The sequence below is a fragment of the Empidonax traillii genome, unplaced genomic scaffold, assembly GCF_003031625.1.
Source record: "Empidonax traillii isolate 1590-97213 ecotype Southwest subspecies unplaced genomic scaffold, ASM303162v1 scaffold231:size1146757, whole genome shotgun sequence".
NCBI lineage: Eukaryota > Metazoa > Chordata > Aves > Passeriformes > Tyrannidae > Empidonax > Empidonax traillii.
Window position 1 is genome coordinate 903,159 of NW_020955424.1, and position 19,886 is coordinate 923,044.

Genomic DNA, 19,886 nt, shown 5'->3' on the forward strand with positions numbered 1-19,886 from the left:
CCCACCCTGGTCTTCTAGCAGATAAGCTGCCTGAACAACTCCTGTTACAGATTTTACCTGTTCCTTAACATATACCCTCCTCTTGGCAATTACCTCCTATCAAAGATTTTTACTCAGTTGCCTTTATTCATAAAGCAGGTGATCACAGCCCAGGCTTCACTTGGTCACACTTTTTTTCTTTTAGTGGTATATTTGGAAAGTTCACGGCCTACATGACCGTAGGCTTCTCTCGAGGGACAACTATTGTGGTATTTATTAACTTATTGTCACCTTACCTGAGCAGCTAGGCTTTTATTTTACAGGCTTGCATGGCATTACTTCAGTGCTTAGCATTGAATTTTCTCTTTCTGTCTCTACTGCTGTCTCTGCTGACAGAAGGATTTCATCTCAAATCTGAGGCAAGCAAATTATCAGCAACTGCCAACACAGAAAAACATCCAGAAAAAAAAAATGCCACACCTGTCCTTCTTTCATACATTTTACAACTAGGAAAGAAGATCCAGATGTTTAAAAAAATGTATGCAAAGAATTCATTAGGTACAATGAAGCACAATTATCAATTCTTACGAAGCTTAGCCAACTTTGCTGCTCTCCCATCATCCTTGCACCCTATGAGGCTGTTTGGGATACTCGGCCAATGCAACGGCTTACTGAATCTAGTAGCAGCAGGAGATACTCACACCCTCAACCCACCTCACCAGTCTCTCTGCTCCTTGCTGACTCAGGCATTTGCCAGCATGGTTCGGAGGCATCAAAACAAGCTGTGTGTTGGCACACACCTGGGGAGAAAATTAACAGCTTCGGCGAGCACCAGGCTAGAACACAAACTGTGCCATGCATTTTGAGCTTGGATCTTTAGTTACACAGGACAGTACTCCTGCTTTGTCTTCTCTGTAATGGCTAATCCAGGCTTGCTGAAAGGTAGGAGCAGGGAGGAATCCATGGAGGGGGGTGCCTTCACAAAGAGCAACAGCTGAGGTCTTCTGCCAGTACAAGTTCACTATGGGAAAGAAGAGCACAGAAGAGATGGTGCCAAAGGTTGTGCTTCCTTGAGCCTTCCCCATTGGGAACTTCCCACTGCATTGCAGTCACAGTGTCTACTCTGCAGCCTCCAAATCTGACTGATAGGGAGCACGCACAGTACCTCTGTGGCTTCCAAAGGAAGTGGTTAGTAGGTCAGCATTTATCCCACGAGATAGGGCATATTATATACTTGCTCCTCCTGCTTTGCAGGGAGCAGGGAAGTGGAATCTTAACATCAACAACCATGAAGAACAGAAAGAGTAGATCTGTGATGCAGGAGGCCCTGCAAGGTGAAGTCACAACTCTCCCCCAGCCTACAGGTTCCCTGAGCCTGCCAGAAGCCATTACACTTCTTGCCAGTCACAAAATGCTCAGCAGTTCTGGAGAACAGCCCAGTGTGCCACAGAGCTGGAAAAATCCCCCCACCCTTAAGGACTGCAGGCGAAGAGAGGTGGTGGATTATTTCAGGGGCTATAAAGAGATTGTTTTTTTGCATATGGTCATTCCTGAAAAGTCACAGTTGTTCTTCTCTCCTTTTATGAGCTTGATCCTGCTGTTTCTTCATCTTTAGAGTATTCTTTCTTCTGTCAACTTTACTCTTTTTGTTTTACTACTGTTAGTCCTCTCCTCTCTGCTGGAAGGTGAGAGGGCTTAGGCCTAGTATGAAGTGCAAATGTCACATATCAGATGTCTGTATCTTAACAGCTGCCTCTGAACAGGGAGTCTGTCAGGCCTTCTCTTCAGACGGACAAGGTGCAGCCGAGAGCAGGGACTGTGCAGCCAAGGCCAGTGGAGCCCAAAGAGTCACTACCTCAATGCAAGCCTGTTAAATCCTGCAGTTAAATCCATTTGGGCACGTGAGAATTCACCACTAGCAGATGATACTGCATGGGGGGGGGGGGGGGGGGGGGGGGGGGGGGGGAACAGATGGACGGACAAACCAAACCAAAAAAACACCAAGCAAGAGCAGAGGTAGAAATACAAAATCAGTCACTGCAATCAGTTGGCTGGAAAACAAGAGTTAGCACTGCCATGCACTTGTTTGCAGCCAAGTATAGTTCTTGGAATTGACTTGCATGTCCAGATCAAGTTTTTATTTGTTAGTAAGCAACAAGTAGGTCCAGGAGAAATCAAACTGCTGAGAAGTCTCAACTGTTTACTAGTCTGGATGATCACGATTCTGTAAACACTCATAACAGTCCAAACATTTGCCAAAGTACTCCCTTTTCCTGTTTGCAAATGTCTCCTTAGGAGAAGGTGGCAGCAGCAAACTTGTGCCCATTGACTAATGTATGTGTCTAACACCGCCGTCACACAAGTTAATGCAGAATGGATTCAGAATCTCAAACAGGGAATCCTAAGAAGGATTGCATCAAATTACCATGAAGTCAGATTGAAGTATTTAGTCTTTAAAGTCCAGTTTCTCTCACAGAACCAGCAACGGTACCCTCTGCTTATCACAGTTTATTACACAAATTCTTTCAGCTTAACTTATGTACTGGCTGGAAACTCATGAAAAAACACCTCTTACTTGAGACTGTGATGTTATGAGCAAACATCATGACCCCTTCCAATGCAGCCAGTCTCTCAAGTCTCTTATGAACACCCTCACACTGTCACACATGCACCTCCAACTTCTTTGTTACAGAAGAACCCTCAAGTGCCAGATCCTGCCACCTGAAGCTGCCTCACAAATCTCAGAGTTCCCAGTCGGACTTTGCTCTGCACCAGGAGCAGCTGGGCAACAGGGTGCTTCAGAAAGCTACTCTTTAGTAGAACGCAGCCAAGATATTTTTTCATTAATGCCTTACTTTTCTGCATTCTCTACCCCACATGACCTGGATTTGCATTTTGCTTGCCTCAGGTTAAAAAAAAAAAAAAGCATTGATTTGTGCTACAGCGGCTGTACAATTACAATCACAGCAGAGGCCATGCAAGAGAGCCAGGACTTCAGGGAAGGCAGCATCTTTCATTCAAGTAGCTGATTTAGCAACAGTGCTTTCAGTGTTTGTGGCTTACAGGCATGCAAGTTGTCCTAGTCCAAATCAAAAATAATCAAATTAACTGCAGGTTTAGGGTGACTGCTCAGAGCTTAACTTAGCACGTTCAACCAGACAATTTGAGGAAAGTCTGGTTTTTGTATTAGCCATTTGTAACGAGTGTAAACTCCAAGTTGCTTCTTAGTATCTTAAATCACCTGGCTCATCCAGGTTTTAGGCCTCTGTGCTTCCTTAAGCCAGGAGAGATGTCTGGCTTGTTATAGGAGGAATAATCAGGAAAAGAATAAGACAATGCCCCTAATCCATTTTAGAGGAGACAACAGAACAAAAGCTGAGCTATCAGTTCTAAGGAAGGAAAATACTTTGGCCAGGCTTTATTCAACCAGATGCAAATGGAGCCTAAACTGCCAGTGACAGGGATTCCCAAACTACTCAGCACCGCCCTCCCTTCTGAGATAAGGGAGATGGAACTACAAAGGAATGCAACCAGACACCGTGGCTTCAGGTGAAGTGGGTGGGCTAGTTTAGGGATGTTTTTTCCCCCTCTGATGACTCAATCCCTCACTAGAGCCTGCACTTCCAAAGGTATAACCAGAGCCATTTTCCCAAATGGCATATAACACCTTTTGTTTTTATAGGTACTACTCCAGTGGACTCCTAGCAGTTGCTGAGAACACAGAAAATAAAAAGAGTGGCATATCTTGAGGATGGCGACACACTGGTTGCCCAAAGAAGTTGTGGCTGTCCCATCCCCAGAAGTGTTCACGGTGAAATTGGATGCAGCCTTGAGCAACCTGGTCTAGTGGAAGGTGTCCCTGTCCATGGTAGGGGGATTGAAACAGGATGAGCCTTAAGGCCTTTTCCAATTCAAACCATTCTGTGATATCTTGATGTCTGTGTCACAGACTTAAGACCTTTCAGATGACCAGGAGATTTCCTGACAGCATCTTCCTTTAATGTTGTTGCTGTGCTAGGTTTTAAATCTCTCCTCAGCACAATAATTCGTCCACACTAATGTGTCCTGCCTTGCCCAGTGCTCTTCCCTGGCTGGGGTGAGGGCGGGTGGGGCAGCACCTGGGGAAAAACAACAGAAACCGGAAAAAATGTCTTCAGGATGGTTAAGCCAAAAGAAACCATAAAGGTGTCATTATGGAGCCTACCCAGAGATTTAAAACAATGTATCAGATAAGGCAGCCTAGGCGAGGCAGGTACCCGGCTTCAGGGCTGCTGAGAAAGCAATAGGAAGGCAGGGAGGGTCTGCCCAGCCTGAAACAAAAGAAGAGTCCCTGAGAAAGGGCAGGGCAAGGTGGATCCAGGAGGTTGTCCCACACAAAAGAAGCCTACTGGAAAAAGAAAGATTTTGTGGAAGCTGTATGCACAGAGGCAGAAAAACTAATGAGCGAATATCTGAGGCTGCTTCTCCTTAACCACGGAGTCACAAACCTATCCAAGCCATCTGCGGAGGGGTTAAAATGAGGAACAGAAATAGGCATGCACATCTGCTATTTTCAAACAACTTACCCCCACTGCTGTGCAACATTTTCTTTCAGAACGCTGTGCTTGCAGTCACTTTAATCCACTTCTGTCACATCCCTACAGATGTGCTGACCTGGTCAGGAGCAGAGCCTAGCAGCAGTTATCCCAGGATCAGCTCTGCAAGAGGGATATGTTGCAGAATTGTGCCCCAGGAGGGGCAATAGCCTGTTGAGCTCTGAAGCAGGCACAAGGTTCAGAAGCAGCAGTAGCACGACATATCTCACAAAACCAAAACCCAGAATTCTGCAAGTCTTCACTTCTTCCTAAAGAAGCCGCATTGAGGCTCTCCATTGTTTTCCATCTCTGCCCTTCCCCGGTGTTTTTCCCTCGCATGCCAAGCTCCCAGGTTGTGCAAGCAGCTTCCTTTTGTTCCTTAATTCGCATCAAAAGCATGCTTTCCTACTAGATGTGTCAATTCCCTGCAGTGCTAAACCTTTACAAGCACTGGGATCATCAAAATTCCCAACGATCAAAATGAGTGGTTTCGCTGGATTATCTTTGCAGCTCACAGAGGCAGGCTTTGAACACTTGGTAACGCTCGGTCCCTCCCAGTATCAGACACACATCATGCGTCTGCAGTACAGCCTGTACATCCAGGCCTAGTCATCAGCAGTGCCACTTCAAAATCAAGTGAATGTTTCAGGCTTACAGTTAATATCCAAACGTTTGCAATTTCTCCTTCCGTGGTTTGGAATTCATGGTGCAAAGAAAACATTCTACAAATTACATATGCAAATTCTAACTGAGAAACATTTCTCTTAGAACAGAAACACAAATGCAGAAATCAAAGTGCTGGGAATCACCACACTGCCCCTGTTAGTGCTTGGCCCAAGTTTCTATCACCCACTAACCACACTTATTTGAAAAGACTCTACAAACCAACAGCAACTGTTTCCAAAATAATGGTATACCAATTTCCTTCCTTGGCTCTGTCTTTCCCACTTCCCAACCACAAGCAGACTGTATTTGCACAGGAAATTAGAAGCCGCCAATCAGAAAGTCAAAAAAGGAAGTCTGTTGCTGGAATCTGTTGCAAGATTGCCTTCAGGGAAGAAGAAATCCTGGTCCTGAAAAACAGCTGACAGTCCAACACTTACTGCTTCTTCCTAGTGATGATTTTTCTTCTCTTCTATCTGAATCTTTACCGCCTTTCCCCCCTTTTTTTACCTCCTGTTTGCTTTTCAGCTGAGGGACTTGAGCTCCATTTCACCCAGCCTATCTCCAGCTCCAGTCCCAGCCTGCCTGGGGCACCTGCTCAGTCACTCCTGCCCGTACACCAGGCCACAAGCACGTTGGCTGCTCAGCCTCCCACTCACTCTGCCGCTGCCAGACTCATTGCTGGCAGGGAGGGTCACTGCTGCCTGCAACACCCCGATTGCCAATTCCCCATCTCTCTTTTGGATGCTGCCAGTTGCAGAGCCGGTCAGAGCACGAGGGATGCTATGGGATCAGTTGCGCAGCTACACCCACTCCTTTCTCTCCACCTTCCTCTTCCCCTTGCCTTCTTCCCTGCTCTAGCACAGGGAGCAGCTCCTCTCTGCCAGCAAGGTACATCACAGCACCGGCCTGTGGGAGCAGGGGGAACTACAGCAATAGTCCAAGTAAAACCGACATGAAACATCCACCCGGGAACTTGCTGGAACTGATTTGCCCTTTGCACACACAGGGCAATAGCAGGCTGTGTTTAGCTATGCACGTCCTGCGGGTGTACAAGAGGAGAGATCAGACAGAAGGCCTGGCTATGGCTCTTCCTCTATAACTCACTTTGTCCAACCAGGGAAAACCAGCCATACTACAGCATAAGCAAATACATTGAAAAGTGAGGCCAGGGCAGCAAACAGTCTGCTACATTTGCTCAGCTAGGCAGAAACAAAAGCCAGGCTTGCACTATTTGCTATACACAGCAAATTAATGCTCAGCGACTTTTTTTTGGGAGGCTGAAGGGGAAGGGTTTTCCTGGATACTTAACTTGTTAAAGCATTGCCAGATCTGCAGAAATAATTTATTCCTGATGGACACAGTACTGATGAGTTTCACAGCCTGCCAGACACAGAGGGAAAAGCCCTGAATAAATCACAACAAATGAAAATATTGTTAGCAGTTTCATAATTTAATGAAAAAGTACTTGTAAAAAGGGGACATCTGAAAAAGACCGAGTCCATCTTGGAAAATTGAATATATATATATATATTTATATATATAAAACAAAATGCAAAAACACAAAAAAAATTGACAAATAAGGTTAAGAGGTAATACTTCAAACAGTTAGCCACCGAACGCACAATAAAAACTAGCAAATGCACTTTGGGGACAATACTTGAGAACTACATAACCAAGGGCTCCTTCATATGTTTATTAAGATCATGTAAAAATTAGCAAAACCATTGCCCAGACTGGAAACAGTTGAATTGATAACCCCAGAAGAGCAGAAACGCTGAGTTTTGCTAAAGCACCATTTTCCCTCTCTTCTGTCATATGATTCCAGCCACAAAATAATATGAACACTTTGCTGACCTCCCAATAAGTGTTCCCAATAAAAGCTTCATAAAATTTCAAGACCAGTGAGAGAGGATTACTAATAAATATTGAAGGAGAACTAAGAGAATCAGAACCAGAATACAAATTAATAGATATTTGTTTACTTTTTCTGAATGACCCATGGCTTAGAACACAAAGCATTTCCCATTAAAATAAAATATGTGGAAACCTAAAATGCTACTGCATATTTACACCAAAAGAAATAATTTTGAAGATACAGCTCTAGAAAGATCAATTACACAAATATACATAAAATCAAAAAGTAAAAAAAAAAAAAAAAAATAAGATGCATGAAGCAAACAGAGCAAGTTTGCCAAGTATACTTTTCTTTTATTATTTCACTACTGAAGAGTCCTCCAGCCCCTGACCTGCTAGTCCTATTGCAACTAGGGAGATTTCAAAGTTTAAAACAAATCTGAAAATGTTGTTGCCATTTCCCAAGCTAAAAGCAATAAATTAAAACCATGAAGAAAAACAAGTTGCTGTTTGGATTCTGCATAGTCATCTTCACGCTGGGCAGGGAACATCTTTTGTTTCCAGACAAAATTGAACCCTCAACAGAGAGGAGCTGTGTGACATGCCCTATACAACCTATGGGCCATTTCAGCCAGTGATGTGGGGGCAGAGGATGTTGGGTATTTATGAAATGTACAGCATTTCAGAGAAAAACAGTGCAGTTACTTCGTTGATCAACACAACATCATCTGGAAAACAAGAAGTTAAGTTTGCATTTAAACAAAAATCCCCCTGTCATTGAAACAAACAGAAAGGGATTCCCTTCCCTTCTCGCTTCCTCAGTACTGGCTGAAATTTAGTCACTATTTGACAATTGATTTTAAAGGGCACACCAAAAAATGTGTTAGACTGGGAAATAGCAACTGATCCAGAGGTTGAAAAACAGCTTAATAAAATAGTAGATTTTCAGCAATTAAAAAACCCATATTCCAAATGATGATTGGCTAAAATTTTACAGACCCAGATGCCAGAAGGCTCCTATGCCTGTGTTCAGGCAACTAGGGTTGAAAATCTGCACCTGCAAAAAAAATTCAGCCAAAATTATTTCAAATTCAGCCTACTTTAAAAATACCAGGTAAAAACACCTCTGGATAAGAAATCTCAGTTTCAAGAGGAACCTGGCATCACCGGTGATTGCCTAAATGTAAATGTCAAATAGCATTTTTCTTTGAAGTAGTACATCTACTTTTGTAAACACTATCCACAAAATTAGCCATCTGTACTTGTTAGCTGGGTAAAATATTTACAAGTGCATCCCACAACAAGCAACTATGTACAGAGATTAAAAAAACTGAAGTACTAGAAGTTTTATATTTACAAAGTAAGCGAGTTATTGTGAAGAGAAACAAAACCTTCAGCAAAAGCAGGGAACGGGGGCACATCTAGAGGTCAGCAAGTTTGGCAGCGCCAGCGACGCCTGCTTCCACCCTCCGCAAGGAGCCTGCAAACGCCACTGCAGTTCAAAGCCTCCTGCAGAAGGGGATCATCACTTAGTAGTCACTTAGGGCCTGATCCAGCAGAGCACACCGGCATGTGCTCGGAGATCTGAGCACAACCGTTCCCGGGGAAACCAGCAGGACTTTTCACATGCTTAACCTCCTAACACATCCGCAAGTGCATTGCTGGATCAAAGCCATGCTGCAGGTGCTGTAAAGATGCAGTGTCAGTGTGTCCGTTTGCAGTCTCTTGCAACAAATTAGAGCAATGCAAGGACTTCTTTAAAATCTGTCCACCATCACAAGACTGACTTCACATGAACACGCTGCCTCACACATAAGCTGGCAAGGGGGAAGCGGGTTCCTGAATTTATGCAAAGATTAACCGCTTCGTGCTCTCCCAGATGTTACCCTCTAGTAAAACACGCGATCTCCACATGGCTTCGTGGACAACTGAGCTAGCCTTGCAAAGACTGCAAACCAATTCACAGTTGAACAAAACTACTCTGATTTCTCTCCCCTCCCCCCATTCCCTACTGCAGCTCTTCTTAACATAGGTCCTAGAATATTTTCTGGAACCCTTTGATAACGAGCTTTGCACTGGTACATTGGACTACATAAAGGCTGAATTACCCCGTGGGGGCTTCTAATCACCTTTGTACCGAACTGTGAGAAATCATATTCTTTTTGTTTCTATTGTGACAATCTCTTCCAAAGTCCTTACTTGGGCTTTCTCTCTCTGAGCTACTTCGTCTTAACCTCACTTGCTCTTTGTTTTCATCACTTTCTGCTTCAGAGTCACTCAGCTCTAAGTCAGGACAGTACCCATCATTGTCCTGGTATGGAGCACCTTCAAGTGTCTGCTTGCTCCACAAGCGATCTTTTGTTGCAAGTCTTCTTGTTGGCTTTTCACAGCACCGGAGATCTTCCGTGGTCCTTACTAGACTATTGGTAGCCTCTTTAAAGGACCGGCTAAAATGTTCTATGGTGGATTTTCTGAAACCGCTCTGGCTGGCCAAGTGAGCTGTGAGCATGGACTCTTGTTCGTAGGGTGTCTGGCTGGAGCTGTCTCTCTGGCTCACGTCTCCAGCCCTGCCCATCAGACCATTGGACTTGGCCATCAGCCTTGAGTTCTCCTGCTGCACCCGCCCATTCCCAATGGAAGACTGTCCATGCAAGGCAGCCTGGAGCGCTAAAGGCTTCCCAGACGGCTGACCCCGGTGAAACTCCATCATCTGCGTGGGGCCACAATCCTTTGCCTCGCTCCGAGGCTTGCCAATCCCTGCCAGCAACCCATTACTTCTGCTGTCGTGCTGATACCTGGTGTAGGATTTTGCTTTAATTTCAAATGATTCCTTTGACATCGGCACGCTCCGTTTGCTGTAAACAGTGCTGTTGCTGTCAGGAGAAAGCGGTCTGTTGCCAGGCTTCAGAGAGTTATTTTTGCAGTCTCCTAGTGCTGATTTGGGCATTTTTAACTTTAGGGTGATCCTGGGAGGTGGGTAGAACAGTGTGTTCTCTAGTGCACTTGTCAGGGTATGGCCTACAGGAGAAAGAGATGAGGGAGCAGGAAAAAAAAAAAAAGCATTTTTAAAATGGGTAATTTGGGTTTTTATCCATAACAAGTTTTATAGTCCATTATAAGGTCATGCAACAGTAAGAAGCATTTGCAAACAATTAGCGTGAAATTATTTTAGGACATTAAAGAGAAGCCGGGGTAACAAAAACTGTACCAAATTAACCACCACTTCGGAATTTAGGTAAGCATTTAAGCATTTCCATTAAAAACAACAATGTGCCCTTTTTACAGGGCTTTCAGCCAGTGAATTGAACTAGTTTTGAGATAATGACTGAAGTAGTTCCAACAAAGCTGTAAAAAAAGGTTCATATTCATTTTTGGATGAAGAAAAAACAATGCTTCAAACTGAGTTTCAATTTGGATTTAGTTCAACTCTCTGCTTTGTATTATAAAATTCTCTACACTTGAAAAGTCTTTTCACTCTAATATATTAGTCGTTATGATATTACGTGCATACAGCACCCATTGCAAAGTAGTTACCAAGCTTTTGTAATAACCATTAAAAAAAAAATCACTTGTGTTTGTAAAGACATAAAATAAATTAAGTAGACATTTCTACTAAAATACAATAACACAAAACCAAAGTGCTTCAGAGTACTGGTGCTTCCACAGCGTACTAGTCTGATTTAAAACAGGTCAAAAAAATCTACCTTATCAATACTAATGAAACCTATCCATGTTTTAAGGGTAGAGAAAAAAAGCACAAAGACTTCACCCTAAACTGGTCATTAAAAATACGGTTTTTGACAGACCAGAGAGATCTTAACTGGGCATAGAAAAACAGCTGCCCTCCCTATTAAAAACCCCACAGTAATTACACTGTAAAGCATATTCTCCTCTTGCAAAATGTTGTGCTCCTTATTTCAAAAAGTTGCTACAAAAGTGAAGGGCACAGTGGGGTTTGGCACCTCATCATTCCTGAACAGTTGCTAGTCACTATTAATAACAAGAGTACTTAAACTCTTTTTGAAGGACGGAGAGCAACTGTAGATGGTATGCTAAGAAATGCCTTTTTGGCTCATGAGGCACCACGAGAACAGTAATGATTCCTATCAGTCACTCTTCTCTCTTGCCTGAAGGAAACAACTTCTGACAGCAAGAAAAAAAAAGCTTTCTCAGCTGGAGAACTAAGCACCAATGCAGAGCTTGCTGTGGGGAACAAGTGCCAGCAGCCCAAGGAAGGAAAAACCTAAGAGATCACCATCAGCTCCTTTCTGCTATCTGGTTACCACACTGACTAATAAGCAATAGGCATGTACCAGAAACAGCCAAAAAAATAAAGAAATATTCAAGTAAACATTTTAAGAGATTAAAGAGTTCTCTGTATGTTGTTACTTCCACTGATGGAGTACTTGGGGAAAGTTTTTCAAGGCAGTTTTATGTGTTAAAAACTATGCAGGAACATACAGAGAACACACTGTTCTAGTTTAAATACAGGCAGAATTTGTAAATATTTTACATTTATATGATTACCTGCAGCGATTTCCTGATTAATGAGTTGGACTTGCAAATTGAAGACCTGTTCATGTACTTTACTGTGGGACAACTTCAGTTTCTCTCTCCTGCTTACCATGTAGCAGAGATTTCTTACCTATGGAGGAATAAGAGGAGACTTAATAGGCAATAAGAAAATTAATCCTGACATAGCTTAAAAAGTGTATCATAAACAAAATCAAAACAACAGTATGTGCAGAATCCCTTGGCAAAGTTCTTGTGGATATTACTGAACATACATAACTATCAATTTCTTTTAAATTTTTTTTTTTAATAAATTATCAATTCAGTACACACCTTGAATACATTTCACAAGACAACAGAATATATTTTCATTTTGGCTGACCCATTTAGCAGTTTCTTTTTTGACTCCATTGCATTGACTCTTAATGTTCAACAAGGCCAAATGCTAGGTCCTGTTCCTGGGTCAGGGCAATACCCAGGATCCATGTGGGCTGGGGGATGAATGGATAGGGAGCAGCCCTGCAAAGAAAGACCTGGGGATATTGATCAGTAAAAAATTGGACAGGACTCGTCAATGTGCACTTGCAGCTCAGAAAGCCAACCCTGTCCTGGACTACAGCAGGAGCAGAATGAAAGAAGGTCAAGGGAGGTGATTCTGTCCCTCCAATGTGCTCTGGTGACACTCCATCCACAACGCTGCATCCAGCTCTGGCATTTCCAGCACAAGATGAACCTGTTGGAGCAGGTCCAAAGGAGGGCCACAAAAATGGTTAGAGGGCTGGAACTTCTCTCTTCTGAAGACTGAGAGAGTTGGGTTGCTAAGCCTGGAGATGAGAAGGCTCCGGAGAGACCTCACTGAAGCTTTTCAATATACAAAAAGGGATTATAAGAAAGAGAACGAGAGCCTGTAGTGACAGAGAAAGGGGCAATTCTTTTAAACTGAAGGAAGGTAGGTTCAGTTTGGGCATAAGGAAGACATTTTTTACAGTGAACATGGCGAGGCACTGGAACAGTTTGCCCAGAGAAGTTATGGGAGCCCCATCCCTGGAAGGGATCAAGACTGGATGTGGCTTTGAGCAACACGGTCCACTGGAAGGTGTCCCTGCCCAAGGCAGGGGGTTGGAACTAGATGGTCTTTAAGGTCCCTTACAACCCAAACCGTTCTGTGATTCAGTTCTACTTTTACTATTTGTTTGAGTTAATAGCAACATTTTCATTGAATGTAACCAGAATAGGAAGAGGCACTGAAAATTCTTGATAAACACCTAAAGTGCTTTCAAAACAGAGAAACAGTGTAGGGGTTGGTTCAAAGGTATCTGCCAAACATTCCTTCCCCAGCATTCAGTTCCATCTTGGTACCTCTCTACCCCAAAACAAAATTCCAAGATTCCCAAATTTATACTTATCCCAAAATAAAACAGAGTAGAAATACCTTGTAACACAGGAAGTTCAAAAACTTTGAGACAGGCATTTTAAACTGTGAATCACCTCCACAAGGGCATCAATTTCAACAAAATTTGAAACAAAGTAAATATTTATCAAACAAAAGCTTGAAATGGTCTCTTGAAAAATAAAAAAACGACCCACCCCAAAACACCAGCCCTCCATCTGAAGCACCATATGGGGTTTTAATTATTTTTTAAAATAAGGTTCCATATCCAGAGTAGTCCTGGAAAAGATCTGAGATTGATTATGACTAGATTCAAGACAACAGTTCCACTGACAAGTACAAATCTTGGCTCCAACACTCATCTCCCTGTATTTTCATGTTTTTCTCTCCCCAGTACTGTTTCTCCTTTTTCTTACAACACTATTACCTCTCTCCTGCTTTTGCTACCCCTCTGCTCATCATATTTAGCACATCTATTTTATTTTTTACACTTCCTACCTATCTCTAAGCACTTGAAAACTGCAGCTGACCACTACCCAACAGGCCAACCTAATTGGCAGCCTCTGAATGGTAACAAGTTTGGCTTCCTCCTCCATCAGCTTCCAGAAAAATGCACTCTGTACACCTTCCTAATATATCCCTGCTCTGATTTTTGCTGATGGATTCCTTATTTCCAAACTACCGTCTAGCTGGCAACCTGGTAAGAACCCAGCTAGCTACTGACAAAAAAATAACTTCCTTTACCTCCTTCTCAGTAAAGCCATGAGCAGCAGCAGCAGACACGGTGGGTTACGTTCAGACCGCTAATTATCTGTAGGACCTAAGGAAGCTACAAACAGTGAGAACACCTAGGTCTACAGAGTAATGCTGCTCATGGTCTGCCTGCTACCTGGGACAACCTGACACCAGAGGAAGAGATGTGACTAAGGCTCCTGAACCAGATGTCACAGGAAGCGGTAGGAGTACAGGCCCAGCATTCTGCTTCTGCGCGTGTGGAGTCAAAAAGCCATCATGGAATTTAATCACTTAGGATATCACCTACTTGACTCCAAACCATGCAGGTGAGTGCTAAAAGACCTCACTTTTTTTAAACATTTATTCAATTGAAGTTGAAATCAGAGAGTCAGTTACCAAACATGTACATTATGCACAGAAACATGCATCTTAAAATATATAAAGGGACAACTTCTGGGTCTGCAGCAGGCAGTGCAGCATATCAAAAAACTGAAGTTGAAGGCCTTACTTTTTTTTAAAATCTTTTAAATAGTTATTTTTAAAATCATCTCCCTTTGTTTTCCCCATTCCCACTTTCATCCACAAACAAAGACCTTGCTCACCTGCAAATAGTTTTTCAAAATTTTACCAGTTAATTTCTTACCCTCTCTAGGTCCTGCCTCAAATGCATGAACATCCTCATGCGGGTATGAATGCTATCTTCTTTTGGCTGCACCAAGCCATTTTCTTCATCCTCCTTGGGAGGAAACAATGGTTTGTTAAAGTTACTTTTTCGCTTTAATTTCCAGTAATTGTAGATGAAGTCTACAGCAAGTTTAGGAAGGCCCAGCTCTGCTGCAACATCCTCCACTTTAACTAGTGAGTAAAACTCTTCTTCCAGCTCTCTGAGTTTTTGGGCTCGTAAACTCGTTTTCTCACTCTCTGTTTGCTTCTGCTCTGACACGGTCTTGGGGTGCTCCTCAACATCAGGCAACGAATTCTGTTTGTTCTTGCTGTGCTTTAGACAATACGACTTGAACTTGACCTCATCCCCATCATCCAGGATAGTCTTCATTTCTAAGCTATGCTCAAAGGCACAGGTGACATGAAAGGCAGTGATGCAGCTTTTCACAGAACACTGCAGACAAAATAAAACAAAAACCCCTCAATTACTAACAATGAAACAACAAACCAGAAAAGAAGGACGTAATTATCTTAACAACATGAAAGTCCATTCCTACAAAACCCTATTTTCTACACAGTCTTAAAAATATCTGTTGATGCCTTTGACGTTGGTTTCACCAAATTTAGTATTTTCTTGTTTGCAAAGTGTTCAACAGAAGGAGTTTTCTGTCCATCTCTGATGCACATAGTAGTGGCTCTCAGACATCTCAGCCTCATTCAAAAGAAGGCAATCCCGGCTAATTCCTAAATCTCTGTGCTAGTCAACTAATTTGATAGAAAAGAGCTATGAAGAAGTAGATATCTACTGCATTGGTCATCTGCATTGTAAAGCACTTCTGAACACTGGAAGAACAAAACGCAATACCAAAATTGCCCTTGTGACATAGACGTACCCTGCAGAGTCACTACAGGACAAGCACATACCTGAATGCAAGCACCAGTTTTCAGTTTGCATAAACTACACACTAGAGCCCATCGACTCGGTGGAATGTGAGACACCTTTGTGATTGGCTCCATCCTTTCTGGGCAAGCAATACTAACCTGTAAACAAAAAAAAAAACAGCATGGAAAACAGTTACCAAGGCAATAAAAACAAGCTCTCCATTAATACCAGAAGAAGAAAAACATCCTCACATTTCTCTTGCCGCGAGATCTCCATGTGCTCACACTTGTCAGCAAGGAACCTCAAAAGATCTCACGTGCAAACAATAGTGTGGGTGATACTAATTTAACCTGGTGGCTCAAAGTTGCAATTCTTCAAAACACTTGAGTCACTGACATCATTCTTTGTTATGAACCAGTGTCCTGGTTCTGGCTAGGATAGGGTTAATTTTTGCAGTAGCTAGGAGGGGGCATGGCTAGGATCCAGAGGCTATTCTATACCACCCTCACATCATTTTCTGGGGATAGGGGCAAGGGCTCTCTTCTACCCAGGGTAAACGTGATTTACCCAGGGTAAGCGCTGGTTCCATCTTTTGTTTGTTTTTCTTCTTCCATTGCTGTTTGCAGTAAATTGTTCTTATCTCACCCTGTGATCTTTACCTTTGGTACCTCCAATTCTCCTCTCCAGCCTGCTGCAGGGGAAAGGGAGGAGGAAGGGGGAGTGAGCAAGTGGTACATGGTTTGGAGTGTTTCAGTGGGAACACTTAACTGGGGAATACCATTCCTAAACCGTGACAGCCTTTATTTGGCACCCAATGTGGGACACACAAGGTTGAGATAACAACAGATCTGCCCAGAGTGGGTTAGAAACAAAGTTTATCTAAGCATTTGCTGTATTAGGTACAGAACCACTGGTCACAATGTTGCCTGCTCTGTTCATGAGGGTGTGGTACCTAACCCTGTATATGTTTCCATATATGCACTATGAGCTCATCGCAGTGCTCTTTTTGAGAGCAAGGAGAGGGATCAGGATTGCTTTGTTGCTGTACTGTGTGATATTAGCCTATGTCATGATAACATCAAGGACAAGGACGGTCGTTTGGGATGTGTCTTCAGTGTTGCTCTCCTGCCCTTACCTTGGGCGCTACCTCTTGAGTCCATTAATAATTGTACCCAGTCTGTGGGGAGAACAGAGGAGGATGATTTTTCCCAGCTTTTCACCCCCTTTTTACCTCCTTCAGACCTGTTACAACAGCTTTTGAGAACTTTTAATTTTCTTTGAATGTTAAGGAAAGCATTATCTTGTTGCTAAGTCTGCCAGGTCTCCTCAGCCCAGCCCACACCATGTTTAGAGTTACAAAAGTTTAGGAAGGTCTTTTAGAGATCTGCCCTGAGGGTGGATAGTCATAAGTGGTATGGAATGTAGGAGGGCATGGGCCAGTATTTGGAGGACTTCTCTCCTCCAATGCTTTGAAGTTCACTCTTGACCAACTACAGGACACTGTTAAAGTGATAAAACATGTGAAAGAAAAATGCTGTGGATGTTCCAGAGAGGTGCAGAGCTGCAATGTGCTGGGCCCTGGTTACTATTTATCAGACACTGCTTGTTACTAGACAGCACCCTCAGGGGGGAGGAGGAGGAAAGCAGACCAACAGCCACCAAAGCCACTCAAACTACAGCTGAACCAGAGAAACAACCCAAGCTGGTAGCAGTCATTCCTAGAAATCCAAGACCAAATCAGTTTGCTGAGTGAGGGATGAAGAGGAACCAGAGCCCTCAGAACAGGAGGAAGAGGCAGGGCCAAAGATAATTCCCCGATCTCTATCCCTGAGTGAGCTGGAAGATAAGCAAAAAGATTTCAGCTGCCAGTGGAGTGAGCCCTTGGTGATCTGGCTGCTCCCATGCTGGGATATGGACCACAACACAAGAAAAACAGTTAAGGTTGAGATTTGAACAATTATTTTGTTTTGTTTTGTTTTTTAAACTTTAAGAGCATTATGCTACAGTAATTTTCACAGATTGTCTCCACAGTAAGAGTCACACAGGGACATCCAGGTTATATGAATTAGTTTAACACATGATAATTAAAACAGTGACTTTACAAGAGCTAATAGACAAAGCGGAACTTCCCAGCTTCCCCTTGGGGGCACATCATCAATGACTTGATGCACATATTCATTTTAAAACCTGCTTAATCCCTGAGGAGGAAAGGTTCTTCTTCAGTAGACCTCCTCAGTGAGGTAGACTTACCCAAAGATAGCAGTGCTAAGTCATAGTTGCTATGCTCAAACAGAGTATTTTTGCTACTCTCGCCTTATCATGCACTGCTTTAAAGATCATTTCAGTAGCTGGAAAAAACAGCTTTTCAAGAGATAACTTGGTTCATCATTTCCACATTTAAAAAAAACAGTTGACCAGCAGTTCATGAATTAATGAATAAATTGACTCAAATAAGATATATATTTGTTACAGTACTTCACCCTCTCATCTGCCAACTGCAAGCCCAAATCTTCTGGAATATAGTCAATCTGCTGCGTGGAACTTCTGAAAGTCTTCATTAGGAAGACAGTGAGATGCTTTAGAGAGGGTTCAGGTTTTACCAGACAAGAAGAACACTAGGCAATATGTGATGCCTTCATCAGGTAGAGATGAGAAGTAATCGAACTTATTGTGGCCTTCCTGTAAACTGGTGGAAAACTGACAAGGCTATCCCTGAAATGCCTACAGTTCAACAAATCATGTCCAGCACTTTTAAACATCATCAAACGTAGCTTTTTTGCTTCCCAAAGGAAAGAGCCTTTCATGAACCTAACTTCACCTTGCTCAAAACACAGTTGGTTACAAGTCATGCAGGTGTTTCTGAAACAATATTGTACAAAGACTGACTGTTACCACTACACTAAGAGGCAAGACTTCCTTTAGGAATTAAGGGATTTTATCAACTTGTCAGGTTGTCTACACTCTTTTCAAAAAGAAACCAGAATCTTCAGTGATTTTTTCTTGAGACTGAGTAATACCAGCTTTCCACTGTGCTTCCCAGCAGGAGCTGGAATTGACACAGATCTCTTCCCTGTCCCTCTCTGCCCTCTTTAATGCTCTCCCTGCTCCTTCCCCAGAGGAAACTCATGAGGTCAAGAAACATTTATACTGGAAATACTGCCCATTCAGATTGTAATGCTGGCTGTTTATATTACCCCACTTTGTAAAAGCACAAAGAGGCACTTACTGAGTCAGGTGCAACTTATTTGTACTGGCTTCATGCCATCTGCATGTTTCTGATATTCAGAGAAGTCAAGGCTAAGTCTGTTTGAACTTTGCTACTCAAAAGGGATCCAGAGAGCAAACAGGCCAACTTCTTCATTCCCCAAAAACTCCCACCCCAAGGCAGAAACTGCCTTAAGATGTAGCCATTTTCTCTATTTCTTCACCTTGCATCAGGTTACATCTTGACTGCTATACTCTGAAGAAGTTTTAAGAGTGTGAGGAAGCGAAAACAATGGGTTGTGAAGTCTGCTATCTGCAGCTGTCATGCACACGATCGTCCCCCTGCTGTCCTCTGCTTCCTTGCTAACCTGTCACCAACAGGTGCACCAGTGCACAAAGATCCACGTCAGTGGCTGGGAAAGGCAGGCCAGTGCCTTGAGTATGGCCACTCACAACAGGATAGGCAATTTTATCTTTCCTCTATCATTTTCTGCTTCAGCTAACACCACATCGACTGACAGAGGATGTAACTGCAATGGGTTATCTAAGGCAGAGAAGGACTTTGAATTTCAAAACACTCGGTATAGGTTTTCTGGTATCAGTGTTTCCTTTTCTTAATTAGAAGAATGCCTTTTAAGGAAACATGAAATAGACCACACATTTACACTAAAGGACAGTAAAGGCAGAAGAATAAATGGTTATAAACCAACAATGAGTACACTTTGGAAAGTAAAAATCTTCAAACATCCCAATCAATAAAGAGAGGGTCAAGAAAGTCTTTAAATACCATTAAATCACAAGGAAGGCAGGAAGGAAAAAAACATTTTAAGACAGTGCTACATAAATTAATGAAGGAAAATACCTGCTGCAAATGACTGCAACAATGCTAGACTACACTTGGTGACTCACAAAGCCTCTTTGAACCTTTTGGTACAAGACAGACATGTTGTATAGCCCCTTTCTTTCGGCATTCTGCCTTGTTCCACTTTGTTAGGGCCACAAGGGAAAAGGACAATGACTTCATAATTCATCTGTTTCTTTTAGGGGAGTTCCAGCATGCTATTATCTTGAGGAGGGGAAAAATATGAGAATACACACTGTCCCCTAAAGCATCCATACATAGGTCTCCAGTTTCTAGGTCTTTCTTCCCCCCTGCAGCACGTAAAGCCACACTGACCCTCCAGATAGGCACTGGCATGCCATTTTAGCAGAGATTCACAAGGGTTTCTCTGGTGACTCAATTGTTTTACAAGTGACAATGCACAAGCCTGAGAGACAGAATGAATCCAAGAGGCATTTCCAATCCCTACTGGCAGGTACCATCTCCTCACTACACCCAACACACTTGACATTGGTGTGAAGGGTAGGAGGTGCCCAAGGCTTGGGAGTCACTGAATGGGCTATGGAAGCAGCTGGATTCAAGTTC

General features: G+C 42.9%; 1 protein-coding gene across 4 annotated transcripts in view; it reads right to left on the bottom strand.

The window, feature by feature from the left end:
- Positions 1–19,886, bottom strand: part of LOC114059548 (regucalcin) — an 85,908-nt gene that overhangs the window by 13,818 nt on the left and 52,204 nt on the right. For 2 of the 4 annotated variants that reach the window (XM_027888114.1, XM_027888115.1), the window contains 4 exons: positions 15,298–15,414; positions 14,354–14,827; positions 11,601–11,718; positions 9,273–10,091 (listed from right to left, as the gene is read on the bottom strand). In XM_027888114.1, coding sequence (XP_027743915.1) covers positions 9,273–10,091; positions 11,601–11,718; positions 14,354–14,827; positions 15,298–15,414 — 1,528 coding nt within the window. Of the gene's footprint in view, positions 1–257; positions 1,001–6,190; positions 6,600–9,272; positions 10,092–11,600; positions 11,719–14,353; positions 14,828–15,297; positions 15,415–19,886 lie in introns of those variants that run through there. The other 2 variants (XM_027888116.1, XM_027888117.1) reach the window with 2 other exon arrangements.